General features: G+C 36.7%; 1 protein-coding gene across 2 annotated transcripts in view; it reads right to left on the bottom strand.

Moving 5' to 3' along the window:
- Positions 1-21502, bottom strand: part of NBDY (negative regulator of P-body association) — a 216188-nt gene extending 194686 nt beyond the window's left edge. Inside the window, exons 1-2 of one of the 2 annotated variants that reach the window (XR_013966307.1) lie at positions 21176-21502; positions 19327-19446 (exon numbers count right to left, since the gene is read on the bottom strand). Coding sequence is in view for 1 of the 2 variants with exons in the window: in XM_080795431.1 (XP_080651557.1) it covers positions 21205-21411 (207 nt within the window). In the remaining variant the exon portion in view is untranslated. Of the gene's footprint in view, positions 1-18878; positions 19447-21175 lie in introns of those variants that run through there. The other variant, XM_080795431.1, reaches the window with a different exon arrangement.
- Positions 21503-22992: the final 1490 nt, after the last annotated feature.

The following is a 22992-nucleotide window of genomic DNA, read 5'->3' as shown; positions in this document are numbered from 1 at the left end:
AGAGACCACAAGTAGGCAGAGAGGCAGGCAGAGAGAGTGAGAGAGGGAAGCAGGCTCCCTGCCGAGCAGAGAGCCCGATGTGGGACTCGATCCCAGGACCCTGAGATCACGACCCGAGCCGAAGGCAGCGGCTTAAACCACTGAGCCACCCAGGCGCCCCTTTGGTTGTTTTTTTAAAGATTTTATTTATTTAAGACATAGCAAGAGAGGGAACACAAGCAGGGGGAGTGGGAGAGGGAGAAGCAAACTCCTCACTGAGCAGGGAGCCCGATGTGGGGCTCAATCCCAGGACACTGGAATTATGACCCAAGCCGAAGGCAGGTGCTTAACGACTGGGCCACCCAGGTGCCCCAACATCACCTCTTGATTTCAGCTCAGGTCACAATCTCAGGGTCATGAGATCAAGCCACATGTTAGGCTTGTGCTGAGCACAGAGTCTTCTTGAGATTCTCTCTCTCCCTCTCTCTCTGCCCCTTGTCCCACTCACATGATCTAAATAAATAAATAAATACATAAAGTCTAAAAAAAATACCTTCTTAAAAAAAAAAAAGCTATTGTTTCCCATGGGAAAAGAGAAGAGTACCTGCCTAGCTATCCATGACATCACCAATGGACACAGCCTTACATTCTTCAATCTCCTAAACAAAATTCTGTAACAAGAAATTAAAAGTTAAAGTTATAGAACAGAATGATACCATGTGCCTCCTTACACAATATACTGAGAAACAAACATCAATTCAGTCATATCCTTGACAAAAGTGTATAAACTGAATGTAATCACAAAAAAACATCAAACAAACTGAAATTCAAGGACATTCTATAAAATGACTGTTTCCTCAAAACTATTTTTTCTACACAAAGAAAATCTAAGAAACTACTGCAGATTGAAGGAAACTAAACAAACATGATAGTTCAATGCGACATGATTATAGATTGGACCCTGGACCAGATTCTTTTCTTTTTTTTTAAGGTTTTATTTATTTATTTATTTGACAGATAGAGATCACAAGTAGGCAGAGAGACAGGCAGAGAGAGGAGGAAGCAGGCTCCCTGCTGAGCAGAGAGCCCAATGTGGGGTTCGATCCCAGGACCCTGGGATCATGACCTGAGCTGAAGGCAGAGGCTTTAATCCACTGAGCCACCCAGGCACCCCCTTTTCTTTTTTTTTAAATAAATGACATTTAATGGTATAATTGGTGAAAAATGAATACAGTTTTAGGAAACACATACTGAATTACTCAGGATTCATGAGGCAACTTATTGTCAAATGGTTTAGGAAAAAAAATACGTACACATATATACATATACAATATGTACATATAAATATATAAGTATAAATATGAAACACCAAATATAAACAATTATATTTCCTGATATTTACCCAAAGGAGTTGAAAACATGTCCACACAAAAGTCTGCATGTAGATGTTTATAGCACTTAATTCATAATTGCCAAATCTGAGATGCAACCAAGTGTTCTTCAGTAGGTGAATGGATAAATAAACTGGTACAAACAATGGAATGTTACTCTGAAATGAAATGCGCTATCAAACCATTAAGACATGGAGAAACCCTAAATGCATATTACTAATGGATATAAGTAAATTTGAAAGGCCATATACTGTATGATTTCAATTATTAACATTCTGGATAAGGCAAAACTAAGGACACAGTAAAAAGACCAGTGGTTGCCAAAGGCTTGGAGGAAGGGGCGAATAGGTAGAACACAGAGGTCTTATGAAGCAGTGGAAATACTCTATATGATACTATAATGAGATTACATGTCATTATTCATTTCTCTAAGTCCACAAAATGTTTAACATTAAGAGTGAAATAATGTAACTATGGACTTTGGGTGATTATTGTATGTCAGTATAGTTTCATTAATTGTGACAAATGTACCACTCTGACAGGGAATGTTAACAGGAAAGGCTATGCATGTGTAGGGGTGGGGATATATGAGAAATCTCTATATGTTCTTCTCAAATTTGCTCTTAAAAAATCTTTTAAAAAGGTCAAACTTAGCACCATCAATAATGAATGGGATAAAACAGACTTTTGTGCTTTCTGATGTGATGCAAGGACACAGCATCACCTATGTAGTCCTTTGCTAAAAATGCTTAAATTAATCATGGGGAAACAGACAAGCTCAAATTGTGACACATATGTAGGACAACTGCCTGGACCCATCAGATCTGCCAATATTTTGAAAAATTTTTAAGAAAAGATGAGTTTGTTCTTTTCTAGATTTATATTAAAGGGGCATGGCAAGCAAATACAGTACATGATCCTTGACTGGATCCTGTACCAAAACAAATAAAAAGCTTTAAAGGACACTCTTAGGACAATTTTGAAATTTTGATCAGGACAGTTATGTTAGGTAACAGAATTGTATCAGTGTTAAATTTCTCTGAATGTGATGAAAGTAATGCCCTTGTTCTTGAGAAGTAATGAAGTGAAGTGTTCAAGGCTGAAGTGTCATAGTATCTGCATGTTACTTCCAAATGGTTCAGCAATACATATATTATAATTATATATAACATATAATATTAATATATCACATAAAAACATGTATACATTTATAAAGAAATTATATGTAGCAAAATAAAAAATGGATGAATCTACATGAAGGATGTCTTGACTTTTCTGAAGAGTTGAAATTTTATTAAAAAAACTGAAGAAAAATAATGTTTTCATATATAAAGCTTATCCTTATTGCTCATTATAAAGTCTGTTGATAAATTCACAAATAAATCAATGCATTCAGTTTTATTTTTATAGAACATATTCTGAAAAATAAAGGAAAAAAAGGAAAGTGAGTAATTAAAAGAACTGAAAAAGAAATACCATCCATAGAAAAGTGTATCAACCAAAATAGACTTTAAGTGCAAAAAGAGGTAAAATGGGTCATTGAAATGACAAAAGATGCATGTATTTTAGACTTGTACGGACATAACAAAGTGTCACGTATAAAAAGCAAAAATTTAGAGAACTACAATAATTTGACAAATCCACCATTATAGTGGGGGATTTTAAATTTACCTCTTTCAGGAACTGATAGATCTAACAAACAAACAAAATTAATAGAGATATAGAAGACAGATAAACGATACAATGAATTTAATGGGCACTTACAGAACACCATATTCAAGAGGTAGAATATACAAAATCTTTTCAGGCACATATGAAATACTTAAAAATTGATCATGTTCTCTAGAACATATATCAAATCTCAGTACTAAGTAAATAGTATCATAGTGTCTGTACTAAGTATAATTAAATGAGAATAACAAAATGTGAAACTAAAATATATCCATGTACCCATGTCTTGGTTTCTAAATATCACCTCCCACTAAAAGTAATTGCAGCTCCACACAGAAATGGTCCATAAGCCAGGGAATAAAAAACAAGCCTGAAAGTAAGGAAGTGAAGGAAATGTTGATGTCAAAATACGTATCAGAATGATGGGAGTAGATTGAATGGACAGAGAAGCCAGCTTCAATTGGCTGCCACTGGTTAAATCTGAGATAATCTGAGCATTAAAATAAATAATGATAGCAATAAGATATCCATGAAAGAATCAAAATGAATGTGTCCAAACTAACATAAATAAGTGAACAAATAGAGAATAAAGTTCTTCCTTAAAGTAGAATTCAAATTTATACCTGTAGCAAAAATGATGGAGTTTCAAAATTACCATACTGCAGCCATCATACTAATAACTGTTTCAGTCCAGATTTACCAATGGATACTAAAACCAGTGGATTTTGGAGGGAGGAGTTAAGATGATGGAAGAGTAGGGGGACTCTAAGCTTGTGTCCTCCCTCAAAATATAGCTAGATACTTATCAAATCATTATGAACACCCACAACATCAGTCAGAGGTCTGAGAGAACAAAAACTGCAAATCTACAAGTAGAAAAGTTGTCCTGGGGGAGAGTTGACCTGGGGGATATATAGCTGTGGATACAGTGGCCGGGAGGGAGCCCTGCTTACAGGGGCAACTGCAAAGTATTACAATCAACAAAGTGCAAAATCTGAACCTTTAGAAGTCCACTTAAAGGTGCTAAGGTGGGGAAGTAGGCCAGAATCCCAGTAGTGACAGTGTGGTCTGAGGATCCCCTGGGTCACAAGAAGAACAGATGATGCCAACATACTGCACTGTTCCCAGAAATAGGACAGGGGAATCCTGCTTAGCCAGTCTTTGTACTGGCTTTCTGCTGTTTTGCTATAAACTACAAACCACAGCGTGGTTGTGTGACTACATACTTGGATTGACTGGCAAACAACAAAAGTGCAGCAAGACCCTCCCTGGGAAAAACAGGATAGGTGCACAACACAGGAGTCCCTAAAATTTGGAGTTCTGAAATTCAGTTGTGCACCTGAGATTAAAAAAAACTTGGACACAGGTGGGGTGAACACAGGGTTCTGAAGGAAACTGGAGACACCAGAGGGGTGACTGACTGCTCTTCTTTGAAGGCTCACTGAAGAGTGGGAGGCTTGAACATTCAGCTCCAAGGCTAGACATCAGGGCACCACCATTTTCATCTTGCCCATCAGCACTGTAAAACTTCATGAAGAAAACCAACACCACATAGTGGAGGCCAGACTCACCTGCATAAAGCCCAACCCCAGCTACGCCGGAGGCAAATTTCTGCTAGGTCAAGTCCACCTGAAGATCAGCACAATAGGCACCTTCCCCAAAGGACAAACACAAACACCTTCTTCTCACCAAATCTACTGATCACTGAGTACTGCAAAGGTTTAGCTCTAACGGAAATAGGATCTTGCTTCCTTTTTACTTTTATTCCGTATTAATTCTCCATGTATTTTCTTATTTTTTCAATATCTTCTCTTTTTATTATTTTTAGTTTTATTTATATATATATTATATAAATGTTTCCTTAATTTTTTGTTTACTTTCATTTTATCTTATTATTTTCGGGGTGAATCTTTTAACAATGAGACCAACACACCCAGGATCTAGTTTTTATGTTTTTTGGTTTTTGCTTTGGTTTTCTTTCTTTTCTTTTCAGAACAAAATGATGAGATGGAGAAATTCACCAAAGAAAAACAGGAAGTATAACTCACGTCCAGGGATTTAATCAAGAGACATAAGATGTCTGAACTAGAATTTAAAACATCAATTATAAGGATAGCAACTGGGCTTCAAAAAAGTATAGAAGACAATGAAGACTCTTTTACAGCAGAGATAAAAGAACTAAAATCTAGTCACCCCCAAATTAAAATGTTATAACTAAGATTCAAACCAGAATGGATGCCAAGAAAGTGAGGATGGATGAAGCAGAGGAAGGAGTCAGTGATACAGAAGATAAAATTATGGAAAATAATGACACTGACAAGAAGAGGGAAAGAAAGTAATGGACCATGAAGGTAGGCCAACGAAGGTAGACTTAGGGAACTCAGTGACTTATTAAAAGCTGGTAACATTTTTATCATAGGAGACCCAGGTGATGAAGAAAGAGAAAAACAGGCGGAAGGACTGTTCAAATTGTAGCTGAAAACCTCCCTAATCTGGGGAAGGATGCAGACATCAAAATCCAAAAAGGACAGAGAACTCCCATTAAATTAAAATACTCAACATCACCCAGGCATATAATACATTCACAAAATACACAGGTAAGGAAAGAATCCTGAAAACAAGGGAAAGAAAGCCCTTAACCTACAACGAAAGACAGCTCAAGTTCACAACAGATCTGCCAGAGAAAGCTGGAAGGCCAGAAGATAGTGGCAGGAAACATTCAACATACTAAATGGGAAAAACATGCAGCCAAGAATTCTTTACCCAGCAAGGCTATCACTGAGAATAGAAGGAGAGACAGCCTCCAATACAAACAAAAACTAAAGGAGTTCGTGACCACTAAGCCAGCAGTGCAAGAAATTTTAAGGGGGACTATTTGAATGAAGGAAAAAACAACAAAAGCAACAAAGACTAGAAAGGACCAGAGAACATCACCAGAAATATGAACAGTACAGATAACACAATAGCACTAAATTCATATCTTTCAATAATCACTCTAAATGTAAATGGACTGAATGCTCCAATCAAAAGATACAGGGTAACAGAATGGATTAAAAAAAAAAAAGACCCATCTATATGCTACTTATAAGAGACTCATTTTAAACTTAATGACACCTGCAGATTGAATTTTAGAAGATGGAGAACATTCTATCATGCTAATAGACATCAAAACAAAGCTGGAGTAACCATACTTATATCAGACACATTAGATTTTAAACCAAAGACTTTAACAAGAGATGAAGGACACCATCTAAAAAGTAAGGGATCTACTGAACAAGAAGATCTAATGATTTTAAATATTTATGCCCACAACTTGGGAATATCCAAATATATATACATCAACTAATAATAAACAAAAAGAAACTCAGTAATAATGCAATGGCAAAAAAAATGCAATGGCAGTAAGGGGTTTTAACACCACAATAACAGCAGCAGACAGATCATGTAAGCAAATAATCAACAAGGAAAGAATGCCTTCAAATGACACATTGGAGTGGATGAACTTAACATATATATTCAAACCCTTTCAACCTCAATCAGCAGAATACAAATTCATTTCAAGTGCACATGAAACATTCTTCAGAATAGATCACATACTGGGTCACAAATCAGGCCTCAACAAGTACAAATAGATCAATATCATATACTTATTTTCAGTTGACAATTTTATAAAAGTTGAAGTAAACCACAAGAAATACTATAAAAAGATCATCAATACATTGAGGTTAAAGAACATCTTACTAAAGAATGAATGAATCAAACAGGAAATTAAAGAAGACGTTAAAGTACATGGAAGCTAATGAAAATGAAAACACAACAGTCCAAAACCTTGGGATGCACCAAAGGCAGCCCTAAGTGGGAAGTATACTGCAATATAAGCCTATCTCAGGAAGTAAGAAACGTCTCAAATACATGACCTAACCTAACATCTAAAGGAGCTACAAAAAGAAAAGCAAGTAAGGCCTAAAGCCAGGAAAATAAGGGAAATAACAATGATTAGAGCAGAAATAAATCATATAGAAAAAAAAACAAGACAAAACCCAAGTAAAACAGATGAAAGAAAATAAGAGATGGTTCTTTGAAAAAAAAAAAAACGAATAAAATTGATAAGTGCCTAGCCAGGCTTATCAAAAAAAAAGAAAAAAGATAAAAGGATCCAAATAGAAAAAAGTCATGAAAGAAAAAGGAGAGATAGTACCCAACACCACAAAAATACAAATAATCATAGATTATATTATGAAAAACTGTATGCCAACAAAATGGGCAATCTGGAAGAAATGGACAAATTGCTAGAAACATAGAAACTACCAAAACTGAAAAAGGAAGAAATAAAAAATCTATGAAGACCCATAACCAGGAAAGAAATGGAAAGAACATTGAAAAATTTGAAAGTAATCAAAAATCTCCAACAAACAACTCCAGGGACAGATGGCTTCCCAGGGGAACTCCACCAGACATTAAAGAAGAGATAATACCTATACTTCTCAAATTCTTCCAAAAAATAGAAATGAAAGGAAAACTTCCATACTCCTTCTACAAGGCTAGCATTACCTTGATTCCAAAACCAGACAAAGACTCCAGTAAAAAGGAGAATTACAGACCACTATCCCCCGTGAACAGGGATGCAAAAATTCTCAAGAAGATCACTGGATGTGGTGCATAAACAATGAATCTTGGAACATGAAAAAAATAAAATAAAATTAAGATGTTAAAAATAAAGGTGATACTAGCAAATTGAACCTAACAGTACATTATAAGGACTATTTGCCACAATCAACTGGAATTTATTCCTGGGTTTCAGGGGTAGTTCATATTCACAAATCAATCAATATGATACAACACCTTAATAAACAAAAAGATAAGAACCAGATAATCCAGTTAATAGAGCCAGAAAAAGCAAGACGAAACACAGCAGCCACCATTCTTGATAAAAACCCTCAACAGAGTAGGGATAGAAGGAACATACTTCAACATCATAAAGGCCATATATGAAAGACACAGTTAACATCATCTTCAAAGGGGAAAAACAGAGTGTTTCACCTATGGTCAGGAATAAGATACAGATTTCCACTCTCACCATATTTAACATACTGGAAGACTTAGCCTCAGCAATCAGAGAAGAAAAAGAAATAAGGCATCCAAATCAGTAAGGAAGAAGTCAAACTTTCAGTATTTGCAGACAACATGATATTCTATGTAAAAAACACAAAAGATTCCACCAAAAAATTTCTAGATCTTGTATACAAATTCAGCAAAATCATAGGCTATGAAATCAACATACAGAAATCTGTTGTATTTCTATACAACAATAATGAAGAAACAGAAAAAGAAATCAGGGAATCAATCCCATTTACAATTGCACCAAAAACCATATGATAAGTAGGATGAAACTTAACCAAAGAGTTCAAGAATTTATACTCTGAAAACTACAGAACACTAATGAAAAAACTGGAGAGTACCCAAAGAAATGGGAAAGCATTCCACATTCATGGACTGGAAGAACAAACACCGTTAAAATGTCTATACCAGGGTGCCTGGGAGACTCAGTTGGTTAAGGGTCTGTCTTTGGCTCAGGTCATGATCCCAGGGTCCTGGGACTGATCCTTGATTCACGTTCCCTGCTCAGCGTTCTCCCCCTCCCTCTGCTTCTCCCTCTGCTTGTGCTCTTTCTCTCTCTCTCTCTCTCTCAGCCTCTCTTTCTGACAAATAGAGAAAGAAAGAAAGAAAGTCAGTCTATACTTCCCACAGCAACGTACACATTCAATGCAATCCCTATCAAAATACCCTCAGCGTTTTTCGCAGAGCTGGAACAAACAATCATGAAATTTGTATGGAACCACAAAAGACCCAGAAGAGCCAAAAGAATGGTGAAAAAGAAAGCCAAAGCGAGAGGCATCAATTCCAGACTTCAAGCTGAATTATACAGCCATAACCATCGGAACAGTATGGTACTGGCACCAAAACAGACACAGAGATCAACTGAACAGAATAGAAAACCCAGAAATGGACCCTCAACTCTATGGTTATCTAATCTTTGATGATACAGGAAAGAACATTCAATGGAAAAAATACAGTCTCTTTAAAAAATTACATTATGAAAATTGGACAGCCACATACAGAAGAATAAAACTGGAGCACTCTCTCATATCATACATAAAAATAATCAAAATGGATGAAAGACCTAAATGTGAGACAGGAACCCAACAAAATCCCAGAGAACACAGGCAGCATCCTTTGACCTCAGCCATAGCAAATTCTTACTAGTCATGTCACAGGAAGCAAGGAAAATAACAGCAAAAATGAACTAATGGGACTTCTTCAAGAAGGAAAAAAATCAAGAAAATGAAATGGCAGCCTACAGAGTGGGAGAATATATTCGCAAATGACAGACAAAAAAGCACTAGTATCCAAAATCTATAAAGAAATTACCAAACTCAATACCCAAAAAACATTTCATGGGCAGAAGACACTAATAGACACTTTTCCAATGAAGACAACCAAATGGCCTACAGACACATTAAAAATGCTCAGCATCACTCATCATCAGGGAAATACAAATCATCACTATGAGATATCAACTCTCACCTGTCAGAATGGCTAAAATTAACAAAACAAAGAACAAAAGGTGTTGGTAATGCTGTGGATAAAGGGGAACCCTCCTGCTCTGATGGTAGGAATGCAAAGTAGTGCAGTCATTCAGGAGAACAGTATGGAGGTTCCTTAAATAGTTGAAAATAGAACTCCCCTATAATCCAGCAATTGCACTGCTAGGTATTTAACCAAAAGACAGAGAAACACAGATTCAAAGGGACACATGTACCCTGATGTTGATAGCAGCATTATCAACAATAGTCAAATGTCCACTGACTAATGAATGGGTTAAGAAGATATGGTGGAATGGAATGTTATTTACATTGGAATGGAATGTCATTCCAATGGAATATTATTTACCCATCAAAAAGCATGAAATCTTGCCATTTGCAATGAAATGGATGGAGGTAGAGTATATTATGCTAAACGAAATAAGCCAGTCAGAGAAAGACCAGTAACATATGATTTCACTCATATGTGGAATTTAAGAAACAAAACAGCTGAAGATATGGGAGGAGCAATAAAAAAGTAAAAGGAGAGAAACAAACTATAACAGTCTCCTAAAGATAGAGAACAAACTGAGGGTTCATGGAGGAGGTGGGTGGGGTATGGGCACTTATGATGAGCATTGGGTGTTCTATGTAAGTGATTAATCACAGAATTGTATTTCTGAGACCAATACTGCACTGTACATTGACTAATTAGAATTTAAATAAAAATCTGGGAAAAACAAGTATTATCATATGATTCAGCAAGTCCCTTTAGGTATATATCTGAAAGAAATAAAATCACTAATCTTGAAAAGACATCTGCACCCCCAGTTCACTGCATCATTATTTACAATAAGCAAGACATGGAAACAACCTAGGTCTCCACCGACAGATGAAAAGATAAAGAAAATACGATGTAAATATAAAATGATGTGTTATTCAGCGTTAAGAAATCCTGTCATTTCCAACCCAATGGACAAAACTTGAGGGCATTATACTAAGTGAAGGACATTAGAGAAAAACACTGCATGAACTTACACATGGAATCTTACTAAAAAGAAAACAAACTCATAAATACCAAGTACGTTGGTAGTTTCCTGAGGTGGGAGGGTGGGAGAAATTGGTGAAAGTGCTCAAAGGGTATAAATATTCAGTTACTAACATGAGTAAGTTCTGGATATCTACTACATATATAGCATGATATACATTGTATTACAGTTAATAATATAGTTATAGTATACGTATTTATACAATTATAGTTATAGTATAGTTAAAACTATAGTTTGACTATAATTAGTGATACTATATTGTATACTTAAAAGTTGTTGAAAGTAGATATTAACAGTTCTCACCACACATGGGTCACCGGGTTGGCTCCGTCGGTTAAATGTGCAACTCTTGTTTTCGATTCAGGTCATGATCTCAGGGTCAGAAGGCTGAACCCTGCTTTGGGCTCTTTGCAGAGCATGGAGCCTGCTTAAAATTCTCTCCCTCTCTCTCTGCCCCTCCTGCTCATGTGCTATCTCTAAAAAAATAATTTAAAAAAAAAGGTCTCACCACAGAGAAAAAAAAACTGTGTGAGATGACTGTGAAAACTTGTGGTAATTATTTTGTAACATATAGATATAGCAAATCACCTTATTGTATACCATAAACTTGCAACAATGTTATATGCGAAATATATTTCAATAAATCTAGACAAAAAAGAATTATTAATATAGCTTGCATCATCCATTTGAAATATATGTTCTTCTAAACACATCCCTTTTTCAGTGATTATAAGTGGATAATCATGAAAATAGAAGTTTATGAAACAAAAACGAACAATACAAAATTTCTATTTTGACACATGTAGTAAGATTATTTAAGAGAAAGTCATCTTTCTGAGGAAGTATGCACTGTAGTACTTACAGGTACTGAAATATTTCCAAGTAAATGAGCATGATATCTGCTAGGGACTCTTAAACAGCTCGGAGAGAGAGAGAGGAAGAGTGGAAAGGGCCGAGGAAAAGGGGAAGGTAGAGAAGAGGAGAATGGGTAAGTGAGGAGGAAAGGAAAAAAGAGCTGGGAGAGGGAGAAGGGGTATAAGAGGGAGAAAAAGAAATAGAGACTATAAAAGCAAACATGGAAAAATGTTAATTGGTGAATCTGGGTAGAGCATATGGGAGTTCTTTGTAATAGTCTAATAATTTATTTGAATTGTAAAATTAGATAAAAATAAAGTTATGAGGAGGTGAGTTAAGATGGTGGAGTAGATGGGGAACCCTATGCCTGCCTTGTCCCTTGAACACAGATAGATTAATATCAAATCATTCTGAACACCCAAAAATTGATCTGAGGACTGAGAACAAACTGTACATTTAAAGGGAGAAAAGCCACATCATGGAAGGTAGGAGCTGCAGACAGGTGATTTGGGGGAGAAGAGAACTGCAGATGCTTCAGAGGGGAAGGAGACCTTCTCACAGAGAAGACTGAGAGAGGAAGAGAAAGAGGAAATCCAACATACAGGGGATTACGCAAGAAAAACACTTCCCCAAAACCACTGACTGTGAAAAGGAGAGGGGCTGATTATTTTATGTTTTTACAAGCAGTGGAGCTCAAAGTCTGATGTTTAAGAAGTCTGTGCCATCGCTGGGGCTGTGTCAGGTGGGTACAGTTGTGTTCATCTAGGGAAGAGTTCAGAGCCCCAAAAGTGGACAGCATGGTCTGAGGATACCCTTGGTTGCACCGGGAGAGATAGTTCCCTTCTTTGGAGTGAATTTGGGAGAGGTGGCATATCCTGAGAGGAGATGAAACAGAAAATGGGCACTACTGAGCAGCACTGTTAATTAGGAAATCAGCAGAGGGACCTGATGAAGGCAGGTTACCTGGATGCCAGCTTTTGTCTAAGGTTTACCATAAACGCTGAACCCCTGCACAGTCGTGCAACTGCTTTTCTGGGACAAACTGACATGAGCCACAGTGCAGTGAGACACTCCCCAGAGAATTAATGTAGGTTTGCACCTTATGAGGTTCCTAAAATTTGGAGTTTTGAAACCCAGCTGCACCCTTGAAATAAAACACAGGAACATAGTGCCACCATGCAGATAGATGGTGCAGACACAGACAAGGCTCTGATGGAATCCTGGGACATAGAGGGGGAGATTGTTCATTCTTCTGTGAGGGCTTCCTGAATAGGAGCAGGCACAAACTCCCCTCTTTAGGGACATGAGAGTAGAGTGAGGCCATTTCCCTCCCATCCATCAGCACAGACAGACTTCAGTGAACAACACAGCACCCACAGTGGAGGCTACGGTTGCTTATAATAATCCTCACCCCACCATACCTTGAAGATGCATCTCCACTAGGCCAAGTCCACCTGAGAACCAGCATGGCAGGCCCCTTCCCCAGAAGACCAGCACAAATCCCATGCACAAACTAAGTCTACTGATCATAGAGTACTGGAAAACTTCAGCTTTGGGGGAAATGAAATAGAATCTAGCCTTTTCTAACAAGCACACCAAAAGTTACCTAGTTAAAACCCACCACACAATGTCCAATGTCTGAACACTCCCCACTGCGGGCAAGGAGAAACTCTGTAGAGGACTGACCTAAGGGAAGGAGCAGCCAAAACACAGCAGCAGAGTACACATAAAATACACCAAAAAAACTTCCTGAAATGCCAAACTCTGGACGGTATATGATCTTTCTTAACTTAGCCATTACTCTCAGGAGCAAGAAATGTAACAGATTTTCTGAAAACACAGAAGACAGAGATCTAAGCAAAATGCCAAGATGGAGGACTCTATCACACAAGAAACACCAAGAGGTAAGGCCAGTGATCTAATCAAAACAGTTATAAGTAATATGCCTGAACAAGAATTTAAAACAACAATCTTAAGGATGCTAGCTGTACTTGAGAGAAGCATTGAATACACTAGGGAGAACCTTACTACAGAGATAAAAGTTCTAGAAACTACTCAGGCAGAAATAAAAAGGCTATAACCAAGATGCACAACAGACTGGATGTAGTGACCACAAGGATGGAAGAAGCTGAGGAGCAAATCAGTCATACAGAAGTTAAAATTATGGGAAATAATAAAGTTGAAAAGAAGAAGGAAAGAAAAATATTGGATCACGAATGTAGACTTAGGGAACTCAGTGACTCCATAAAGTGTAATAACATTTGTATCATAGAGTCCCAGAAGAAGAGGAGAGGGGAAAGGGGCAGAAGGTTTATTTGAGGGTATTATAGCTGAAAACTTCCTAATCTGGAGAAGGATGCAGACATCGAAAGCCAGGAGGCATAAAGAACTCGCATCAAAATCAACAAAAGCAACCCAACACCAAGACAAAGCATAGTGAAATTTACAAAATACACAGAAAAGGAAAGAATCTTGTAAGCAACATGGGAAAAAATTCCTTAACCTAGAAGAGAAAACAAATCAGGTTTGCATCAGATAGATCCACAGAACCTTAGCAGACCAGAAGAGAGTGGCATGATATATTCAATGTACTGAATGGGAAAAATATGCAGCCAATAATTCTTTACCTGGTAAGGCTGTCATTCAGAATAAAAGGAGAGAAAAAGAGTTTCCCAGACAAACAAAAACTAAAGGAGTTTGTGACCATTAAGCCAGGTGTGAAAGAAATTGTAAGGGGTCCCGAGTAGAGAAAAAAAGACCAAAAGCAACAAAGACTAGAAAGTAACAGAGAAAATATCCAGAAATACCAACTTTACAATTAATACAATGGCACTAAGTTCATATTTATCAATAATCAGTCTGAATGTAAATGGACTAAATTATCCAATCAAAAGACAAAGGGTAGCAGAATGGATTAAAAAAAAACAAGACCTATCTATATGCTGCTTACAAGAGATTCATTTTAGAACTAAAGACACCTACAGATTGAAAGTGAGGGGATAGAGAGCCATTCACCGTCAAAAGAAGGCCACAGTGGCAATACTTATATAAGAAAACTAGATTTTAGGGGCACCTGGGTGGTTCAATGGGTTAAGCTGCTGCCTTTGGCTCAGGTCATGGTCTCAGGGTCCTGGGATCAAGCCCCACATCAGACTCTGTGCTCAGCAGGGAGCGTGCTTCCCCCTCTCCCTCTGCCTGCCTCTCTGCCTACTTGTGATCTCTCTCTCTGTCATATAAATAAATAAAATCCTTAAAAAAAAAGAAAAGAAAACTAGATTTTAAACCAAAGACTGTAAGAAGAGATGAAAAAGGGCACTATATCATAATTAAGGGACTTATCAAGCAAGAATTTCTAACAATTGTAAATATTTATGCCCCCAACTTGGGACCCAAATATGTAAATCAAACAACATAAAGAAACTCAGTGACAAGAATACAATAATACTAGGGGACTTTAATACTCCTACTTAGAACAATGGACAGATCATCTAGGCAGAAAATCAAAAAGTAAACAATGGCTTTGAATGACACACGGACCAGTGGACTTAACAAAGATATTCATAACATTTCATCCACAAGCAGCAGAATACACATTCTTTTTAAGTGCAGACAGAACAGTCTCTAGAATAGATCACATACTGGGTCACAAATTAGGCCTCAGCAAGTACAAAAAAGATTGAGATCATACTGTGCATAACAGACCACAATGCTATAAAATTTAGAGTCAACCAGAAGAAAAAATTTGGAAAGACCACAAATTCATGGAGGTGAGAAAACATCCTAATAAGAATGAATGGGTTAATCAGGAAATTAAAGAGGAAATAAAAAAGTACACGGAAGCAAATGAAAATGAAAACACACAGCAAAGGCAGTCTTAAGAGAAGTATATTATAATACAGGCCTACCTCACCAAACAAGAAAAGTCTCAAATATACAACCTATTCTTACATCTAAAGGAGCTACAAAAGGAGAAGGAAATAGAGCCTAAAGCCAACAGAAGAAGAGAAATAATAAAGATTAGAGCAGAAATAAATGATATAGAAACAGAAAACAAAAACAAAAACAAAACACAGTAGAACAGATCAATGATACTAAGAGCTGGTTCTTTAAAAGAATTAAGAAAATTGATAACTCCCTAGCCAGACTTATCAAAAAGAGAAAGGAACAAATAAATAAAATCACAAATGAAAGAGGAGAGATCACAACCAACACCACAGAAATACAAACAATTATAAGAGAATATTATAAAAAGTTATATGCAATAAATGGGCAATCTAGAAAATATGGAAAAATTCCTAGAAACATACAAACTACCAAAATTGAAATAGGAAGAATTAAAAAATTTGAATAGACCCATAATCAGCAAAGAAATTATATCAGTAATAAAAAATGTACCAACATCAAGGCATCAATCCCATTTGCAACTGCACCAAAAACCATAAGATACCTAGGAATAAACCTAACCAAAGAGGTAGATGTTCTGTACTCTGAAAAGTATAGAACACCTATGTAAGAAATTGAAGAGGACATAAATAAATGGAAAAACATTCCATGCTCATAGAGTGAAAGAAACATTGTTAAAATGTCTATATTACCCAAAACAACCTACAATTTTAATGTAATCCCTATCAAAATACCACCAGCATTTTTCACAGATCCAGAAAAATTATGGAACCACAAAAGACCTGGAATACCCACAACAACCCTGAAAAAGAAAAGCAGAGCTGGAAACATCACGATTCTGGACTTCAAGCTTTATGAAGCTGTAGTCAAGACAGTATGGTACTGGCACAAAAACAGACATACACATCAATGGAACAGAATAGAAACCCTAGAAATGGACCCTCAATTCTATAGTCCACTAATCTTAGAAAAAGCAGGAAAGAATATCCAATGGAAAAAAGACAGTCTCTTCAATAAATGGTGCTGGGGAAATGGGAGAGCCACATTGCAGAAGAATGAAACTGGACCATTTTCTCACACCATACACAAAGATACACTCAAAATGGATGAAAGACCTCAATGTGAGTCAGGAATCCATCAAAATCCTAGAGAAGAACACAGGCAGCAACCTCCATGACCTTGGCCACAGCAACTTCTTGCTAGACAAATCCCCAAAGGCAAGGAAAACAAAAGCAAAAATGAACACTGGAACTTCAGCAAGATAAAGACCATTCGCACAGTAAATGAAACAACCAAAAAAACACTAAAAGGCAATGTATGTTATGGGAGAAGATTTTTGCAAAGGACATATCAGATAAAACACTATTATCCAAAATCTATAAAGAACTTATCAAACTCAACACCCAAAAAATAATCAGTTAAGAAATGGGCAAAAGACACGAACAGATATTTCTCCAAAGAAGACATACAGGTGGCTAACAGACACATGAGAAGATGCTCAATATCAATCATCATCAGGGAAATACAAACCACAACCATGATGATATGCCACCTCACAACCGTCAGAATGGCTAAAATTAACAACACAGGAAATAAGAAGTATCGGTGAGGATGTGGAGCAAGTGGAACCCTCCTACACTGTAGATGGGAATGCAAAGTGGTGCATTCACTGTGGAAATTAGTATAGAGGTTCCTCAAAAAGTTAAAAATAGATCTACCCTGTGATCCAGCAATTGCACTACTAGGTATTTAACCACAGGATACAAAAATACAGGTTCGAAGAGGCACACACTCCTCAATGTTTATAGCAGCATTATCAACAATAGCCAAACTACAGAAAATGCCCAAATGTCCATCTACTGATGAACGGATAAAGAAGATGTGGTATATGTAAATATACCACATATATTGTATACTATATATAATGGAATATTACTCAGCTATCAAAAAGAATAAAATATTGCCATTTGCAATGATGTAGATGGAGCTACAGTATATTACGCTAAGTGAAGTAAGTCAGGGAAAGACAAATACCATTTGCCATTTGATTTCACTCATATGTAGAATTTAAGAAAGAAAACAGATGAACATATAGAAAGGGGAAAAAAAAAAGAGAGAGAAGCAAACCATAAGAGACTCTTACCTATAGAGAATAATCTGAGGGTTGATGGAGGGAGTTGGTTTGGGTATGGGCTAAATAGTTGATGGGTATTAATGAGGACACTTGTGATGAGCACTGGGTATTATTATATGTAAGTGATGAATCACTAAATTCTTTTCCTAAAACTAATGTTTTACTATATGTTAACTAACAGATATTTAAATAAAAATTTAAATAACTTTAAATAAAATTTAAATTTTTTATATTAAAAAAAAGAACAACAACAACAAAATATACAAAAAGTTTAAAAACCCAAATATAAATATCAGGAATAATTCCATCATTCAATAGCATGCACATACATTTCCATGTAGTTAATGAAAGAAATATTTTATATGGCCAAAATCTTTTAGAATGAGAAACTCATCTATAATTTTGCTTCTTCTTATCAGAAAGATTAAAAATATATTTTAAAGCAGAAAATAAGATGAAGTTTTGTGGGATTTTTTTGGAAAATAAGATGAAGTTAATTGTAATTGGACTAATGATTTCATGATTTCATGATCTGATTTTTACAAAAGAGCCCCACGTGTTTGAAAATTAAACAAATTTATGAGTCAAATAAGAAGTCATAAGAGAAATTACAATTGAATGACAATAAAGTACTACATATAAAAATCTGTGAAATCCTTTTAACATGATAAGTAGTGGAAGATTCATAGTCATAAATTCTTATTTTAGAAGAAGAGTTTGATGATTACTGGGCTAAAAGTCCAGAAGATAAATTTGAAAAAGAGCAAATATAACGCAAGTAAAGAAAATAATAAAGATTAAGGCAAAAATTTTAAAAACAAAATATTCAATAGTGAGGGTGATGAAACCAATATCAGAAAATACATTAGAAAATTGATTACTGTAATTTATCACATGGTCACACTCTCAAATTAATGGAGAAAAACTCCATATTCCTTTATAATTAAAATTCTCAGCATACTAAGGCTAGAAATGAACTTCCTTATCCTGAAGAAACAAATCTAAAAATGGTGAAACATTTGTATAATTTTGTTGAAAATTCAAAAGCAAGAGAAGAAAATCTGCTATCACTGTAACTCTTTCTCATTGTAGTGAAGATCCTAGCTGGCATAGTAAGACAAGCTAAAAAATAAATATTGACGAGAAACTGCCATTATTCACAATATAATTAATAGATAATCTCAGAAAATCGGTAAATTATCAGAACAAACAGAATTCAGAAAGATCGTGGCATATAAAATCAATATGCAAAAATATCAATCATTCCCATTTATCAGCCAAAAATCAGAAAATGTGAGGATTTAATTTTTTTTTTAAGATTTTACTTACTTATTTGACAGAGATCACAAGTAGGCAAAGAGGCAGGCAGAGAGAGAGAGAGAGAGGGGGAAGTAGACTCCCTGCTGAGCAGAGAGCCCAATGGGGGGGGTTTGATCCCAGGACCCTGAGATCATGACCTGAGCAGAAGGCAGAGACTTAACCCACTGAGCCACTCAGAAAATGTGGTTTTAAACACATTTATACATTTCCCAGCAACAACAAAAACTACAAGGTAATTAGGAGTGAATCTAACAAAGGAACTTATAAATTACATTATTATTATATGGTATATATGGTTTCATATAATGTAGAAAGTAAGTTTCTATTTTACCATTTGGTGCTAGCTTTGTTTTTTGTTTGGCTATTTCTTTTTATAACTCTTATTCCTCTTCCTCCCTTACTAAGTTTTTTTGTAAACACATAACCTTAAAAAACACAATTACCTGTTGCAGGACATCAGAAAAAAGCAGGGCAGCAGTGTCAATAATCTTCATTGTCTTCACTAGACGAAGCATTTTATGAATGCACCAAGGAAATGGAGTCATTCTGCAATCCCTCAAAGACTGAAAAATAATAGAGTAAGGCAAAATGGTTTCTTCTGTTATGGTCCATCTCTTTTTCCCTGGCCTCAAGTCCTTATGATCCACCATGTTCTCATTTTTTATATAATAGAAATATTATTCTATATTTCTGAATAATAATATTCTTGTATAACAGTTAAATGGATATTATTAAGAGAGGTCTATTGTAAATTAAGAGCATAAATATTGGAAGCATTTTAGAACAGGGTCTAGCACATAAAAATGTTCAGTAAATATGTGCTATTATTACTATTTTCAATGATTTGAATCACTAGAGGAAATTATGTAGCTCTTGAACTTTTTGCCTTGCACAACCTCCTTTGTTTTGTATCTGAGCACTGCTATTCCTATGTCCTACCCCTTACAACCATTATCCTTTTGGACACTGAAGTAGAGTTGAGGCAAATCAGAGTGTAAAGGAATGAATGACTGAATGATGCTTTCAAGCAAAACCAGAACTCATTCTTTTTCTATGCACTACCTCTAAGTTCTAAGTCCAGAGCCTCCTTAGTTTCCACTGTTATCCTAGCATTTATTGACCTTTTTATTCAAATACCTGTTTCACTCCTACTATTTACCAGGCATTATGCCTTGTCATCCATTCCCTACAGTGTCGGGCACAAAGCCTAGTCCTTTTCAAGGGCTCTGTAAAGGTTTATTGCATGAATGAAGAAAGGATGCCCTGTTTCCTTGGATTACAAGAATCTGTGAGGCTTGGGTCAGATTTGGTTTTCTTTGTTGCATTCTAGAAGGTCATCTAAATAAAAGGTTGTTTCTCTGATAGTAAAAACTGGACTCCTAAAATACATCATTTGATTGTGGTGTTATCACCACTTTTGGATTAAACTACATACTCTTTAGCATAACATTCAAGGTCCTGCAACACTCTGTTGCACCTCCAAGTCTTTCTCCAAAATTTCTCCAAGCTTTTCATAGAAGGCTGCTTCGGGGCTTTTGTCCTGGAAGCATCAGGCCTGAAAAGCATTCTCTTGCTTTCCACAAGACAGATGTCACTCATCCTTTAAGGCCCACCCAAAGTTCCCCTTTCCTTTTTCATGGGTCATGATTACCACCAGGCAGAATGACTTTGTCCATCCTGAGTGATCCCTGCACACCCCGAACAAGCACTTGGGTTTACACTTATCACAGCGTAACTTTTTTTTTTTTTAACTTGGTAAATTTTCCTGCCACACACAGAGAAACATACATTCCTGGAGACTTACTTTAAGAATACTCTCTGTCACCACAGGAATTAGGCCTGTTAGCATAGGAATGAGGCCTTCCATATGTTATTGATCTTGAACCAATGACTTTTTTAAAATGGGAAAGTTTCAGATATACACAAAAATAGTGGGAACAGCATAATGAATCACCCAGTTATGAACAACTCATGAACATTTTGTTTGTAAACCCCCACTTCGGCCCCACTGAATTACTTTTAAGCATATCAAAAGATTTAAATCTATCTCTTAAAAAACATAATAATTATCACAGTTAATATATTAAAAATAACTACTTAATGTCAATAAATATCCATAATTTCACCCAAACATATTTCGTGAAAGAGCTATTTAATGCCCCCTTTTTTGTTGTTTATTTTGTTTTTCCACTTTGAAATCGTGGAAAGAATAGAGAAAGAGGGAAGAGATCTGGGAAATTACATAATTAAGTTGCAGAGAGCCTGGATGTTCAAGATGAGAAAGACTCTGACCTGGTTTGGGGTGGGAGAAGTGTATTCTACTACTTCTCCGGAGGAGGAGGGTGCGATTTCAGGCCGGGTGATGCAGGAGAGGGTGCGGAGGGGAGAGGGTTACTACCTCCGTTGGGGGTTCCTTCAGGATAATCCCACCGTGGAGCTAGGAGACAGCGCTTTTTTGGAGGCCTGGTTTCCCGCGTATTTCCAGGTGGGAGCGTGGATGTCCCGGAGGCGCAAGGTTGGTCCCCCATAAGGATTATAAGACTGGGCGTCAGCTCTCTCTGGTGGGCCCAGCGAGGCCGAGAGCTGAGATGGCGGCTGGTCCCTTGCAGGCACAGAGCTTCCTCCGGGTTTCGCGCTTACCGTATTTCCTGTATCCTGAAACGCATATCCCCTCTCCGCCTCCGCCCTCCCTTCCCTACTCCACCCTATTTTAATGTTTCTACAGGGGAGGGTCTTAAGACGAGGCGTATATTTAATATTTAATGTTTTTCCTCTGCTCGTCCCCCCCCCCCAAGTGTAACTAAATCTACGTTCTGTTTTATACAATCTATGCCATTTTAAGATTAAAAGAAATTTAGATTTACTCCTAAACGGTAAACTCTGCGTAGATTGTGGAAAAGCGCGGAGCGGGGAGGGAAGGTGCGCAGGTGTGGGGGAAGGGGGAGAACAAAGAAATTATTCAAAAGCTAAGGGCTTTACTATAGAGTTGCCTATGCACAACAGAACCATGAAACTGCTTAGGACCGTTTAAAAAGCAATAAGCGAACCTGATAGTTGACTGAAATGCAAAATAGCACACCAGCATTGACCATGGTAATTGAATGTGTAAAATAAATTCACCGTATGTCGTAGAATGTAATGTCACTTATTTCTTTGTCTTTTAACAATTTAGAAATCTCTGAAGGCTTACTTTTTTAAATGTCTAAGTTTTTAAATATTTCAACATCTATAAAATTTCAGTTGATGAATCTCAGTCTCAATTGATGGAATGTCATACTTTAATTGGCAATGTTTTTGTTCTGTTTCCCAGAGTTATGGAAAATTATAATTAACCTTACTATATGGTGTATTATATTCTATGATATATGGTAAGTAATCAGAAAAGGGTGCGCTGTGGTTTAGAAGAAAAGGCTACTGGAACTTCTTAGACCTTTCTCATTCATGTCCATCCCCCTTTGGCTATGCACAAACTAGACCACAATTTTACACCACTGTCCTTAGTGTTTTATAATAGAGAGAGTTCAATCCTTAATGTCAAAATAGAACTGACTTTTAAAATACCCTGTTAGGGGCGCCTGGGTAGCCCAGTGGTCTAGGCCTCTGCCTTTTCTTAGGTCCTGGTTTCAGGGTCCTGGGATCCAGCTCTGCATCAGGCTCTCTGCTCAGCGGGGAGCCTGCTTCCCCCTCTCTCTCTGCCTGCCTTTCTGCCTATTTGTGATCTCTCTCTGTCAAATAAATAAATGAAATCTTTAAAAAAATAAAAATAAGTAAAATACTCTGTTATTTATAAGCTCTGTGATATTTAAGTAATCAATTAAACACTAAGAGCTATAGTTTCCAGGAGATAATAATTTCTTCCTTTTAAAACTGTTGCCATAGGGGTGCCTGAGTGGCTCAGCGGGTTAAAGCCTCTGCCTTTGGCTCGGGTCGTGATCCCAGGGTCCTGGGATCGAGCCCGGCGTCGGGCTCTCTGCTCAGCGGGGAGCCTGCTTCCCTTCCTCTCTCTGCCTGCCTTTCTGCCTAATTGTGATCTCTGTCTGTCAAATAAATAGATAAAATCTTAAAAAAAAAACTGTTGCCATAATCAGGCTTCATGTATTTAAAATACT

Source organism: Martes martes (assembly GCF_963455335.1).
Source record: "Martes martes genome assembly, chromosome: X".
NCBI lineage: Eukaryota > Metazoa > Chordata > Mammalia > Carnivora > Mustelidae > Martes > Martes martes.
The sequence above is the reverse complement of the archived record's forward strand: the minus strand, read 5'-3'. Positions and strand labels throughout refer to the sequence as shown.